Source organism: Myripristis murdjan, unplaced genomic scaffold, assembly GCF_902150065.1.
Source record: "Myripristis murdjan unplaced genomic scaffold, fMyrMur1.1, whole genome shotgun sequence".
NCBI classification, from domain to species: Eukaryota; Metazoa; Chordata; class Actinopteri; order Holocentriformes; family Holocentridae; genus Myripristis; species Myripristis murdjan.
In genome coordinates this window covers 51,495-66,751 of record NW_021941802.1, presented here as the reverse complement: position 1 = coordinate 66,751, position 15,257 = coordinate 51,495, and the positions used below count along the sequence as shown (strand labels likewise).

The 15,257-nt window shown below is 44.4% G+C and overlaps 1 protein-coding gene across 1 annotated transcript in view; it reads right to left on the bottom strand.

Moving 5' to 3' along the window:
* Positions 1-2,928: 2,928 nt before the first annotated feature.
* galr1b (galanin receptor 1b) overlaps positions 2,929-15,257 on the bottom strand; it is a 28,329-nt gene continuing 16,000 nt past the window's right edge. The window contains exon 3 of the mRNA XM_030047998.1: positions 2,929-3,246. Coding sequence (XP_029903858.1) covers positions 2,929-3,246 — 318 coding nt within the window. The remainder of the gene's footprint in view (positions 3,247-15,257) is intronic.

Genomic DNA, 15,257 nt, shown 5'->3' with positions numbered 1-15,257 from the left:
GAAGCGGTTACGTGAGGAGAGAAGTAGTAAATTTCATAGTTTGTTAGAAGCGATGGCGCCAAGAGGCAACAAACAAAAGAACTTTACAACCACAGAAATCGAAACAGTTGTGTTCGAGGTGGAAGCCAGAAAAGGAAAACTTTTACAGAGTATTTCCTCGGGGGTGACCATGGTAAAAAAAAAAAAATGATGCTTGGACTGCAATAACCGAGACTGTCAACGTGGTATCCCTGGAGAAGCGCACTGTGGCCAAGGTGAAAAAAAAGTGGTTCGACATAAAAGTTGATGGCAAAAAACGCATTATGGACCAGAAGACAAAAAGGAGACTGGTGGAGGACAAGATCAGTTTGCACTGTTTGTATGTACAGATATGTTTACCTTATGCCTTTCAGTACTTTTGTACTAAAAAATATGTTGGACAGTAACTGTCATCACAATAATGGCCTGGTGCAGGTCTGTGCAAAAATAAATAAAGGCCTGCAGCAAAGAGCCGCTTGGTTCTTTTAAACGCCTGGGGTCCAAGTTGATTTTGCTTAATTTAACTTAATTTGATTAATTGGGGATATACGGTATTTGCATTTTCTAAGTCAGTTCGGCCTTCCTCATTTGTGCATACGCATGGTCTGAGGCAGTTCTAAATTTGTTCGCAGAGTAAGAACAAATTCGGGTAAGAAAATATTGATGAATCCCGGATTTGTGCATCAAATGATCGTACGCACAGTTTAAGCACAGATTTGTGCGTACGCACTGTTTGTGAATGTGGCCCATTCTGTTTATACCTTCACAAATTTGTCTTCAATCCTCAGAATGATCTGAGCAGCAGAGTTTTGACCCACTTAGCCTTTTAAAACTGAGAACCGTAAAGTTTCACTGCTTTCAAACACAACAAACCAGAGGTCTGTATCACGAAGTGGGATTAAGGGGTTAGCGAGATAACTTCAGGCTCAACTCCGGATTTTCTGTATCACAAAGCTGGTTCACCTCTGATCAGCATAGAAAACCTGTCCTAATCCAATCCTGAAAGCTAGCCTGCTCTGGGGCAGGCTAACTTTCAGGATAGGATTGAATCCTACATAAAGCACCGCCCCCTGGCCAATCAGCTGTTTGCCAAACCGTGGCCTGTCCAACCGTGGATCCCGGAGAGCATTACGGCGTGAAAGGATTTTCCTTGACCGATCAAACCCGTTAGATTTTGCCGACGACTCTCTGTATGAGAGAAAGGATGTAATGTAATGTATGTAATGTGAAGTAGCTTCAGCCTGGCTAACAACTGCCTGCTATACACAGCTGACACTCTGTAGGAGAGGAAAACACACGAGAGATCATTAAAGGAAATTTGATAATCAAAAGTATTTTTAGAGGCGTTTCACAACATTTTAGGGACATTTAAAATGGCACAATTAATTAGCTCTAAATATTTTTTGTGGGGGCAAATTATTCCTGTTTGAGAGAAGGGGGCCTGATTGACAGCTGAGGGGTTACACGTGGGGGAATTCAACTATACCTGTCATGCACACAACACATCTGTGCAGTGCAGTGCATGGGTTTCAGCGTCAGATGTGGACTTGAGCCACTGATGTGTAATTTGCGCATTTACACCGTCGGCAATTCGTTACCAAGCATTCTGCCTTCTCTTGCCCCCCCCCCCCTCAAACTTTCAGGTTACTTTCGCTAAGCTGTTATTTTTCAAATTTTATGGTTTTGTTTTGTTTTGTTTTGTTTTTCGTTTTTCTCATCCCTGAAAAAATCAGTGTTAGGGTTAGGGTTGAGTTTCATATGAGGTGGTGTAAATACTGGAAACAAGAATCATATGAACTGACAGCAAACAGATGAGCGGAGTTTGTCCTGAACTTTATTTGAAGATCCAAATCGTCTGTGTTTAAGACGACATGCCACCTGTCATCAAACGCTCGGGATGAAAAGTGTCATGTGTCTGTCCTGTTTCTCACAACAGCTATCAACTCTTATAAAAATCAATCGCTGAGCACAGTTTGTTTTGAAAATACAAGCCACTGCCACCTGAGATGCAAATTAAAGAGCTGACTGTTTTTTGTTGTTGTTTGTTTGTTTGTTTGTTTTATTATGGCCAGTGTCATGAGTTACAGTTACTGAAACTGTGAGCCTGATCGCTTTTATTTCTTTTTCTTTTGAATTCTGCAGGAGGGCAGCTGACACGTCTGAAACATCTGAACACACCTGTCCTGCAGGTGTGGAAACATCTGAACACTGACTTCAGATCAGTGAGACAGCCTCATGTGGCCACGCCCCTTTGGGTAGCCACACCCACCTCTGTCAGTCTGAGCGGTTTCATGAAGTTACACACATCCAGTGTTAGGAATTAAAACTCAAAATAATGCCATCCCATCGCCACTTCACATGGCTGCTGGGAGTTTAACACCTTGCTCAAGGGCACTGCAGCAGAGTCTGCTGCTCATTCACTTCCACAGATTCCCAGCAGCAAATATGGGAATTTAAACTCAGCTATCTGTCCTCCCTGGCCCTGTGTCCCGTGGTACTTTCATTTTGTTCATTTGTTCGTCAGGGAATATTTTCTTGTCATGTTGCCTTGTTTCAGTTTTTGGAGAAAGAATTTGATGGAAACTGAATTTTCCGCTGCAACTAAATTTTCTGGTGAAATTGTTTTGGGCAGCTTTGCCTCAGGCCAGCAGTCAGCCCCAGGCCGGCGGTCAGCCCCAGGCCAGCGGTCAGCCCCAGGCCGGCGGTCAGCCCCAGGCCGGCGGTCAGCCCCAGGCCGGCGGTCAGCCTCAGGCCGGCGGTCAACCCCCGGCTGGCGGTCAGCCTCAGGCCGGCGGTCAGCCCCAGGCCGGCGGTCAGCCCCTGGTCGGCTCAGTGAGATAATCCACCGGGCAGCAGCTCAGTTAAAAATGAGTGGCGGCTGCGCTGTGGCCCCGCCTCCTCGCGCTCTGTTCAGATGTTGGTGGTGGAGTGCGTGGTGGAGAAGTTCTCCATGCGGATGCGCACCGACTTGCCCGTGGGCGGCGGCGGGTACAGGCAGCGGCAGGTGCACACCTGGCGGCAGGCCTTGCGGAAGTTCTCGGACAGGAAAGCGTACAGGATGGGGTTGACGCAGGAGTTGCTGTAGGACAGACAGTGGGCGACGATGCGGAAGGCGAAGGAGGCGTCGGTCAGCGGGAAGTCGCCAAACTCCACCCACATGGCGATGATGTGGTGGGGCATCCAGCAGACGAGGAAGGCCGTGACCACCAGCAGCACCGTCTGCGCCGTCTGGGGGGAGAGGCAGGGAGGTTAACACCGCCATGTAGAACACAACTGAATAGAACAGAAAGCCTTTGTTGTACAGCTGCAACGAAACTAGAAGCACTGATGATATGATGTAATATTAAACACAGACAACAAGCACACATCATGAAATATGACATTTAAATAAACATTATAAAATATAAAAATATTAATAACTATAATAATAAAACATTTGAGTCTCCCTCAAATCCCCATATCCCCATATGTGTCCCATATGAATAAACAACGTGAAATTATAAAACATTCACACAGATATTTTTAGCACTAAAACTGTTCCCAGTGAGTCGGCGTTGTTCCTTGTCCAGGGGCCTATTTCACGAAAGGTGGATTAAATAAGCCAGGATATAAGCCAAATCCAGGCTTGCTAAAGCCTGCCCCGCACAGCCTGGTTTATTCCGTTCCACTAAAGCCAAGTCAGGCTGAGAAGGAGCGACTTTAGCGAGTCTGGATTGTGAAAGTCAGGCTGGTGCGCGATCACGCCTCCCTTCAAAAGACCATGCCGGTCGATCGCAGATTCCTTGAACGTGACCAATCAGAGCGAAGCAGAGGACTGCGTCACTCAGTCTGGATGAGACTCAGCGCCTAATGCAAACATATGAGGAAGTAAAGGAGGTTCGTAAAGGCAATGAAATCTGTATTCACTTATTTATTTATTTATTTATTCATTTTATTTTCGTTGTAGCCTACCTATTTGCTATCTGCTTTAATCTGCTCTTGCCTTTTACTGAAGTACTTTGGGATTCTGCACTAACATTGATTTTATATTTCCTTACCTTTTTTCCCTATATCTTTGATTTATGTACGATCGAAAAATGCCACAGTTGTTTATCTTATACCTTCTTAATAAATTAAAAAAAAAAAAAATACAACATAATCTTTATGCATAAACTTTTATTTTTAAAAGATTTAAATCACATTTAACTACTGTTTAAAACTCAAAAATCACAAATCAGAAATTACTTAGACGTCTCACATTTACAGACCCTGAAGTTTTTTGTTTCTTTCGTTCCTTTCTCCACATTGTTATTTGTTGTTCACTGTAAATCATTGTAATTTCTTTTTTGTTATTTTTATACTTAAGTGTATTTACAGCAACGTCTCTACTGAAAAATGTGTTGCCTTTATAATTCATGTACTTGACTTGATTTTGATCTAATAAAAGCAAAAAAAAAAAAAAAAAATGTAAAGGCAATTAAAGCAAGAGAGACAGCGTGGCAAAGTGTTGGCGACAAATGCAAATACAAATGCATAAGTCGTCCAAAAATATATTAGCCTATTTATATTATAATTATTTAGTCCATAAATATATAGGCTAAGCAGTTGTCAACCTACTAATCTCCAATGCTATAGGCCTATTATATGCGCTCTATCTATCACTCTATCTATCTGCAGTGCCGTGCAATGTCACGATTGCATGGCAATACCAATTAAATGTGTTCTTCCATAATTATGAGACTGAGAGTGACAATGATTATATCACATGAGCCACTGTGAAACAACTATGATTCATGGTCACACACTTTAAGAGTAATATAATTAAATTGATTATATCTTAATGCTTTTATTTTCATTTTATTTGAATGTAGCATAATTTGAAATTAGTCCATATACTAACAGGTGTTGAATTAACAAAGTCATTGGTTTACGATTGGAGTCACTGACTAATAGTGATTTCACAAAGTTGAACAACAGGGCACTGGATTAATTTAAGCTTGACTTCTAGCCTGGTCCGGAGCAGGCTAAGGCTTACGCTAAGTTTCCATGGTAATTAAGGTGGGATTACTTTCATGAAACCGAGTTCAGGCTCATTATAGCCAGGTTTACTGGCCAGGTTAATCTCGCAAGATAATCCACCTTTCATGAAACCCATTAATCCGTAATCCTGGCTAAATTAAGACAGGATAGCTGCTAAATCCAGGCTTAAAGCCTAATCCACCTTTCGTGAAATAGGCCCCAGGCCTCAAAAACCAAAATAAAAAGGTGCTCTTGGCATCACATTGCCAATGTTTTGTTGCTGCCACAAGCTTTTTTTATTTCACGTTTGCTTTTTTTTGTACTGAAATTCAGATTTGGATATGAATAGGCCTCTCTACTGAGTAAAACCTTAAAATCCAAGTTGTTGTTGTTTATGGCTGCAGAATCATATCAGATAGAAAAGATATACAGTGGTGTGAAAAAGTGTTTGCCCCCTCCCTGTTTTCTTATTTTTTTGCATGTTTGTCACACTTAAATGTTTCAGATCATCAAACAAATTTAAATATAAGACAAAGATAACACAAGTAAACACAAAATGCAGTTTTTAAATGAAGGTTTTTATTATTAAGGGGGAAAAAAATCCAAACCTACATGGCCCTGTGTGAAAAAGTGTTTGCCCCCCCTGTTAAAACATAACTTCACTGTGGTTTATCACAGCTGAGTTCAATTTCTGTAGCCACACCCGGGCCTGATTACTGCCATACCTGTTCTCAGTCAAGAAATCACTTAAATAGGACCTCTCTGACAAAGTGAAGTAGACAAAAAGATCCTCAAAAGCTAGACATCATGCTGAGATCCAAAGAAATTCAGGAACAAATGGGAAAGAAAGTTATTGAGATCTATCAGTCTGGAAAAGGTTACAAAGCCATTTCTAAAGCTTTGGGACTCCAGTGAACCACAGTGAGAGCCATTATTCACAAATGGTGAACTACATCTCATCCAAGAGGTCACAAAAGAAGCCAGAACAACATCTAAAGAACTGCAGGCCTCACTTGCCTCAGTGAAGGTCAGTGTCCATGATTCAACAATAAGAACGAGACTGGGCAAAAATGGCATCCATGGGAGAGTTCCAAGGCGAAAACCACTGCTGACCAAAAAGAACACAAAGACTAATCTCAGTTTTGCCAAAAACATCTTGATGATCCCCAAGACTTTTGGGGAAATATTCTGTGGACTGACGAGACAAAGGTTGAACTTTTTGGAAGGTGTGTGTCCCGTTACATCTGGCATAAAACTGACACAGCATTTCATGAAAAGAACACCATACCAACAGTCAAACATGGTGGTGGTAGTGTGATGGTCTGGGGCTGCTTTGCTGCTTCAGGACCTGGACGACTTGCCATAATTGATGGAACCATGAATTCTGCTGTCTACCAGAAAATCCTAAAGGACAATGTCCAGCCATCAGTTCATGACCTCAAACTCAAGCACACTTGGGTTATGCAGCAGGACAGGGCCGGACTGGGAGATTATTTCAGGCCAGGAGGTAGTCATCCACCCAGGCCGGGGGGTTGGAAGCCTACACATACAGGATAGCAAACATAGAATTATTGTGTTTTGCATTCACTATAAGAATAATGGAATGATTATATCCCATTTGTTGCACAAAAAAATTAATCTCAAAGGCAGTAAAAAAAATATGGCTTGTAAATCAGTGATTTTAAAACCTCAATCCTTATTTAATTTCAAAACTTTTGAATTTCAAGTCCAGGTCCTACATTTCTACACTGTACGTGTAAAATCTAATCCTCAGTGTTAATTCAACTCTAACTGAGAGTGTACATGGCCTAAAGAACCTCCTACTGAGAAGAACCAGTGTGTTTTAGAAAACTCACTTGCTGAAGCATCACTTTTTTTTGACGGTGCGACAGCGAGGGGGGGGGGCTGAATAACAAGGGCAACTTGAGGCACTTGGCAGCGTCTTCCTCGAGTGCCTTTCTTTTTTTCTCTCTCTCCCTTTCTGCCCCACCTTTCCTCTTTTTTTCCCCCGGATTTGGATTGGGGTCCATGGAAAAATGTATTTATCAACTGCAATGTAATCACTAAACCTTTCCTTCCGCCTCCTCCGCTCTCCTCCACAGTCCAACACACTCGCGCGAGTCGCCACACCCCCTCCTATGTTTACAGCGTGCTCGGACTGTTGGGGCGGGTGTTAATCAAAACAAACCAATCACGTCTTGATCTTGTCACAGGCTGCTGGCCTCTGATTGGCCTGGCCTGTCCCTCTGTAAGGGACAGGCCAACCGGAGAGCGGACCGGCATGACAGCTGATTGGCCTGGCCGGCGACCTGTCCAAAAAAAAAAAAAAAAAAAAAAAGACAGGCAGGCCAGCAGGCCAGTGACAGGCCGGCGCTTCGGGAATTCTCCCGGTTCTCCCGATGTACAGTTCGGGCCTGCAGCAGGACAATGATCCAAAACACACCAGCAAGTCCACCTCTGAATGGCTGAAGAAAAACAAAATGAAGACTTTGGAGTGGCCTAGTCCAAGTCCTGACCTGAATCCTATTGAGATGCTGTGGCATGACCTTCAAAAGGCGGTTCATGCTCGAAAACCCTCCAATGTATCTGAATTACAACAACTCTGCAAAGATGAGTGGGCCCAAATTCCTCCACAGCACTCTAAGAGACTCATTACAAGTTATCGCAAACGCCTGATTGCAGTTTTTGCTGCAAAGGGTGGCCCAACCACTTATTAGGTTTAGGGGGCAAACACTTTTTCACACAGGGCCATGTAGGTGTGGATTTTTTTCCGCCTTAATAATAAAAACCTTCATTTAAAAACTGCATTTTGTGTTTACTTGTGTTATCTTTGTCTTATATTTAAATTTGTTTGACGATCTGAAACATTTAAGTGTGACAAACATGCAAAAAAATAAGAAATCAGGGAGGGGGCAAACACTTTTTCACACCACTGGACGTGTGTTGTCAGCAGCACGTTTGTCTCCATTAGAATTTACAATAAAGTTGTCGGGGTTTGAACGAAGCTTGGCTGCTCGGCCGTGAATGCACCAGTGTGAGTGACAGATAGGAAACCCATAGACATTCAATGGGAAAGTTGAATAAATAAATAACTGGCTTTTACTGGAGAGAGTTTGAACTTTAAATGCTTGTTTGTCACATTTAAAGGGACATTTCACCCATAATGCATCATTTTGTATCAAGTACTCAGTGTGTGCTGCCTTCAATTCCTGAGGAAAAGAAAGTTTTACCCACAATGCTTCATGGTAAATGCATGCCCCCAAAACAGCAGCCGCCAGGAAATGAGTCTGTAATTCAATGATGTTATAACAAAACTCTGTTGACAGTTCATTTTAAAAAGCTGACACTGCTGGAGAATCCAAGTCCTTGGTATGCTGTCGTATCATCAGGACTTTACACACACACACACACACACACACACACATAAGGTGTGTTACTTTATAAACGACTGTATATTATTTGCAGAATCTACCTGCTGCTGAAAATACACTTCTGCAAAATGCTTTCATTTGACTGCAAGATCAAACCACAGGACGAGTGTGAGCTTTTTAAACGTGACACACATCATCATCATGCATTATGGGTGACGTGACCATTTCAGGCAGCATCTCCTTTTCCAGTATTTGAGCACCAAACCCTTTTCCTGAGAGTCTGCTGGAGAAGGTGAGACTGTGACAGACCTCAGAGCGTTTCACGGTGTCAGACTGGTTTTTCACATGAGTGAAGCTCTGCTCAGTGCGTTTGGCTTGGAGAGACAAAACCATTTCACATGAAACAAGAGAGACAGGAACCTGAGTGGCTGCTCTCCAGCTACAGCAGCTGAGATAAACCCTGAGCTCCTCTGTGTCTCTGTGAGCGCTTCAGTCCGTCCACACAGGAGGAAATCTGTAAAGTCCAGGAGGGGCCAGTCAACTTACCTGTTAATATTCATTCAAAAACATCACGCAAGACACAAATGACAATACACACATACACACACAGCAGCAAGCAGCAGTAAGAACCTGTCCCATGACCTGATCTGACACTAAAAACAATAAATACCTTAAAACACTGTAAACACCACAAATACCACCATTCACTCGTCACTACTGGATATTCACAATCTTTCAGTAACTGCTGCTGCACTTTTGACGAACATGATGACGACATGAAAACCACTTTCAGCTGCTCAGCCACCGTCCACATGCTGAGCTGAACTCCTTCTGTTCAAACGCTGAACTTTGTTTTATTATGTGCGACTTTATATCACGATGAGTGAGTTTTTATGATCACATTTTCTGACCTGCAATAACAAACAACATCCAGTCAGCTTTTACTGAAGAGTAGAAACAGACTGCACCTCTAATCCAACAACCACTCAAAGCACTTTACAATGTTTCTGACATGCACGCGCGTGCACACACACACACACACACACACACACACACACACGGCGTGTTACTTTATAACTGACTGTATATTATTTGACCTGCTAGTGGTGCTAGAGCCAAGCTGGTCGGGCCACTTAAATTATCTACTACTAAAAATCTGTCATGTCTGTTTCCAGCAGGTCCCGTGACCTCTGACCTCCAGCTGTGTGAATGAAAATGGGTTCTCTCCCCTCTGCAGACACGCCCACCTTCTGCTAATCCCATGCAGTTTGGGCCCCAAAGCCTGCAGTCCACATGTGTTCTTGTGGCCTGTTGTAAAATGGTGTGTGTGTGCAGACTGGGGCCTAAACAGTCTTGGAGCTGCATCAGTTGCTTTGACTGGAAAGCTGAGACTCTTGTGGATTCAATGAGCCACATTTGATTCCTGTGTGATGATGTTGGCCCCCATAGCAGCCATTTCACTGCAGGCAGAGACTTTTGTCCAACTGGACGTCGCTGGAGAAAATGACCTCTAGTGACCTCTAGGAGAATCACAGCCTCATCAAACTTTACACACACAAACTAGAGGAGGATTCAAAGAACAAAAATCACAATAAATCGTAATATTGAATTGTAATACTCAAGAATTGGAATACTGGACGCTCACCTCCATCATGTCATCTCCAAGAGGAGGAAGGGGATTAGCTGATCTGATTGGCCAGGACCGACACCAGCCCCTCCCACTCTGACTGATACCTAATCCTAACCTTGACCTAACCCTTAACCACTGAATCCAAAAATGAACTTTTTTCCAAATGGAGACATGGAGCTATCCCCAATTACCGGGTCTACCAGGTCGTCAAAAACAGACTACCTACCCCACCCCCAACACACACACACACACACACACACACACACACACACGACTCAGATAAAAGGAGAGAAGAGAAACGCTGAAGAAAGTTCTCTAAATGCCCATGAAATAAAAGCTGAGGGGACAAACACGACTCTGATACCTCACAGGTCCCTCTGTTCTTTTCATGCTGTGACTGCTGTCCCCTGAAGCACTCTGGGTAATCTGTGGGAGCAAGTGCATTCTGGGAACCAGAAACAGAGTCGACAGCTCAAGGCTGCAGAAGAAAAACGCTGACAACACAAAACACTGCAGCAAGAAAACGAACAAACTAAACCAACAAATAGAAACGCTGAGCAGGAGGCTTTCAGCAGCTCATGTCACTCAGACTAAATGTTGACTTGCTGAGATTTTATTTTGCTGTGCAAAGTAAACTCTTTTCGTATAATTAAGGAAAACAGCTCCCAAGTTCAAGTACTAGTTGAAGTACTGGTTTCCCAACTCTACACAGGTTTTTTACATAGTTAGAATGACAACAATCAATCACGATAACACTTTTTTCTCCTCAGCAACATGAAACTGTGATGGTAGAAATGACCACCATCGTTTCAACCACATGTGTATCTAACCACAGTTAGACACAGGTCACTCTGTAACGCCTGCCTCTCAGCCGCAGAGCAGCTTCCATGCCATGCGGTTCTGGAGGCTGTCAGGACGCCCTCCACCACACACCCACAGAGGGAGAGAGATGTGCAGAGCCAGGGATTTAAACGAGGTCAGCAGCTCCACAGCCTCTCCTCCAATGAAGAGGGCAGGAGGGGCGTCAACTCTCCTCCTAAAACCCACCACCATCTCTCTTGTTTTCTCCACACTGATGTGCAGGTTATTATTATTATTATTATTATTATTATTATTATTATTATTATTATTATTACAAGTTAATTCCTGTCTGGCTGATGATGTCAAGACCAACTTCTAATTTGATTTGGAATGAATTCATTAAAAAATAGCCAGAATTTGTATAATTATGTGGATTACTTTTAGCCCCTGGAAGTGAAAACGTGGCTCCGTTTGTGGATATGGATGTTTGCTCTGTGGTTCCTCTGGATGTGAATGGGCTGTGAGCTTCACCACACATCACATCCAGAGGGAGGATTCTCTATTCTTAGTCATCCTGTCTAAATATTTATCCCCAGAGAGCTGCTCCTGCTGCGACGGACTGGGCAGTGAGAGAGCATCAGCAGGAGCAGTAAAGAGATGCTGCTGTAAACACTGGCAGCTGGCAGCAGATTACTGACAAGTGTAAATGTGCCCGAGTGTTTCTGCTCAGGCAGGGTGGCCTGCAGGCTAGACACTGTCCTGGGACGGGAACGCTCAGCATTTTTTCCTGCGGGCCACAGGAGCCTCCTGAAGCTTCACAACACCAAACCTGATCAAAGAAAACACACAGAAGACTCAGACGTCTGGGCTTCGGTCAGTCCTGCTTCCTTCAGCTGAAAAGCGTCTTTCAGACCCAGAGCTCCTCTCGTCCTCTCGGCTCAAAGCGGCTCCAAGCACAACTCAAATCACTTTTCTTGTTCCCGAGCGGTTCAGCTGTCATGTCCCCGTGCAGCGCCCCCTTGTGGACACAGCAGAGTGTCTCCTGTCCCTCTGAGCTCCATGTTGCTCTGAAAATGAGCTCCTGTGGCCTCAGCAGAGCAAAGAAAATCATTAAGGGCTGCTCTCACCCAGGAGACAAACTGTGTTCTCTTCTGCCAGAGGCTTGAAAACACACACCAACAGACTCAAAAACAGCCACTGTCCCTGGGCCAGCCGGCTGATCAACCAGCAGTGGTCATGAGTGCTATATTTTCAAAGTGCAATAACTTTGGATTTATGCTATTTGTCTCTTACTGTTTTTATTTGGTGTATATTGTGCTGTGTACTTATTGTCTGATATTGTCTTCTCTCACCATGCAGAGGTGCAGACCCCAGATTTCGCTGTGTGTCCTTGTACAATGACAATAAAGGCTCTTTGATTTGATTTGATTATCAGACAGTGATGGTGGCCTCCATAGGGGGCGCCGGCGAGCGTCCGCTCTGCTTGTCCCACACACAGGGCAGGGACGCTGCTTCACCTCAGGGAGCTCAGATGGAGTCCTGATCTGCTCGGGAGCTTTCACTCCGTCTCCTTCCTTCTTACCTGGAGAATCCTCCATTAGAACAGCAGCCCACCAAGGTGGGACACACCTGGCTGTTAGACGGGACGGGAGACGGCCTCTGATTGGTTCACTGCAGAGCCACGCCCAAAACACAGCCAGGATTCATGAAGAGACTCAGGACAAGCCTTTAGAGCCAGGAGCCTGGAGCAGACAGACTTTAGTGTTAAAATAGTAAAAGTGGACACACCCTGATTGCATCATATCGTTAAAATAGAGCCAAAGGTCTTTTCTTTCCTTAATAATCTGAAGAGTTTTCATGTTTTCGTTTCACCTGTGTGGAATCTTTTCCTGTCTGAGGCAGAATCTGTTTCCCAGCTGCGAGGCTCCTGATCCACGCAAGGAAACAGGACCCGGTCAGGTCAAATTTAGGATTTATTTTAAAATTGAATTGATCATAATTATCATATTGTTAAGTGTGACGTCCTCCTGGTCAGAGTTGGGATCCTCTGCAGCGTAACAACAGCTGTTCTCTCTTTCTGCTGTGAAGCACAGAGCACATGATGGACGAGTGCTCATTTATCTCCCTGCCGTCACGCTGCACTTCCCGTTGATTCGTCTCTGAGTGTTATTGGATTTGTTCTGAGTTGGTGTGGAGCCAAAACTGTCCAATGAACTTTGTTCACAAATCAGGCTCCTCCCAGCTCCTCTGCATGTCCAGAGGTTCCTCTCCTTCACGTTCCTCTGCTCTCCTCCCAGAGCGAGCAGTGGGCTTTCAGAGCTGCCACATCACTCCTCCTCCCTTTCCTCCATTCATTCCACTACGATATGAACATGAACTTTCAGAGCCTTCACACTTTCTTCACTCCAGTTTTCCATCAGCCCAATAAAGTCCTCCACATGAGTTTTCCTGAAAGCAGCAGCACTGTTGGCTTTTCAGGACTTTTTCACACTGAAACGCTCCCTCCTCCTCCTCCGCCAGGGAAAATAGGGCCCTATCTTGCGCCAGACTCCCTAAACCCGCTATTTGCGGATTTAGGATTTAGGAAGAGGCATTCCCCCGTAAAAGTTGCTATCTTGTGCACCTCCTGCTATCCGCAAAACACCTGCGCTACCCGCTATATTATGTATAGGCGTGTTTTGGGCGTTACGCCAGTTAAACCAATCAGTGTGCCAGGTGCCATTGCCTTTATGGGCAGGATGCGCTATCCTAAATCCTAAATCCTAAACCCGCGATGGAGAGAGGGAGGTAGATTTTCTCAGGGCTTCTACTGAGGCTAAAGCAAGTTGGCTTCATATACATATTATATATTATATTATAGGCGAGTTAATTCGGGAGGTGGAGCCACATGTGTCCAAGTGGACGTGTCACAAGGTTGTACTGATTGAGTAAAATCCCCGGGTCACACCACACACACACAAGAGGCAGAGGTGGAACTATGTGTAAACTAATTTATTGACAAGGTAGATTGGGCAAATAAAATATTAAAAATAAAAATATAGCACAGCTGCTGGCTTATGATAAAACAATAAAACGTGCTGGCGATAGTGTCCAATTAAAACAGTCTTTCCTCTAAACAGTCTATATGAGTAATATACTCAGTCCATTCCGGAGGCGTCCCGGTATCAGTCCGACCGTGTGCGTGGCGAGGCTCCGTCGGGGCGCGCATTGAAGCCGCCTGGGCGCGCTCTCCAAACAGCCCAAACTTTAGGGATAGCGGATAGCGGGTGGTCCTGACCACCACCCGCTATCCGCTTTCCCTAAAGTGTGTGCGCAAGATAGCAACTTTAGGGATAGCGCATGAAACACGCCCACGACGCACCTCCAGGCTCAAATGATGCAGTCGGCATAACGGACAGCGGGTAGCGGGTGGCGCAAGATACCGTTTAGGGATAGCGGAAGCTCCTAAATCCGCAATTTGTGGGTAGCGGGTAGTGGCAGCGGATAGCGGGTGGCACAAGATAGGGCCCACAGTCCCTAAGCGGGGAAACGTTTTGCTTTCCACAGCCGATCATCAGCTGTGTGGTTTCTGAATGTTGAGAAGCAGAACATTATGAAGGCGGCTGCTTCAACCACAGACTTCAAAATCACTGTGATGGAGCTTCAAAGTCACACACACACCCACACACACCCACACACACACACACACACACACACACACACACACACACACACACATCGTAGCCTGGCCCCTCTGATGTCATCAGGTTAAGGACACTTGAGAAGAAAAGAATAAAAATATTAAAACGTATGAATGAATTATAAATTTCAGACATCAGAATGTGTTCAGTGAAGCAGCTCATCAGTAACTCAGTCCAGTCAGTTTATTAGTATTATTATTATTATTATTATTATTATTATTATTATTATTATTATTATTATTATTTTCTCAAGAAACACAACCTCCTCTTAGCTCCTCACTGCCTCGCTGTGTGTCTGGAGGCTAATTAGGAGAAACACAGAGGATGTTGTTTCCTGGTCTTTACTGTTGATTACAACTTGAGTGTGTGTGTGTGAGTGTGTGTGTGTGTGTGTGTGTGTGTGTGTGTGTGAGTGTGTGTGTGTGTGTGTGTGTGTGTGTGAGTGTGTGTGAGTGTGTGTGTGTGTGTGTGTGAGTGTGTGTGTGTGTGGGTGTGAGTGTGTGTGTGTGTGTGTGAGTGTGTGTGTGTGTGTGTGTGTGTGTGTGTGTGTGTGTGTGTGTGTGTGTGTGAGTGTGTGTGTGTGTGTGTGTGTGTGTGTGTGTGTGTGTGTGTGTGTGTGTGTGTGTGTAGACAGGTGTTGTGTTCATGGTGTTTTTGTTGCAGATTATCAGTTAAATTCTTTCCCAGTGACGTTTTCACTTTCCTGTTTTCTCCGAGTTTGGTCCTGAACCACCTCCTCACCTCCTCACCCCCTCACCC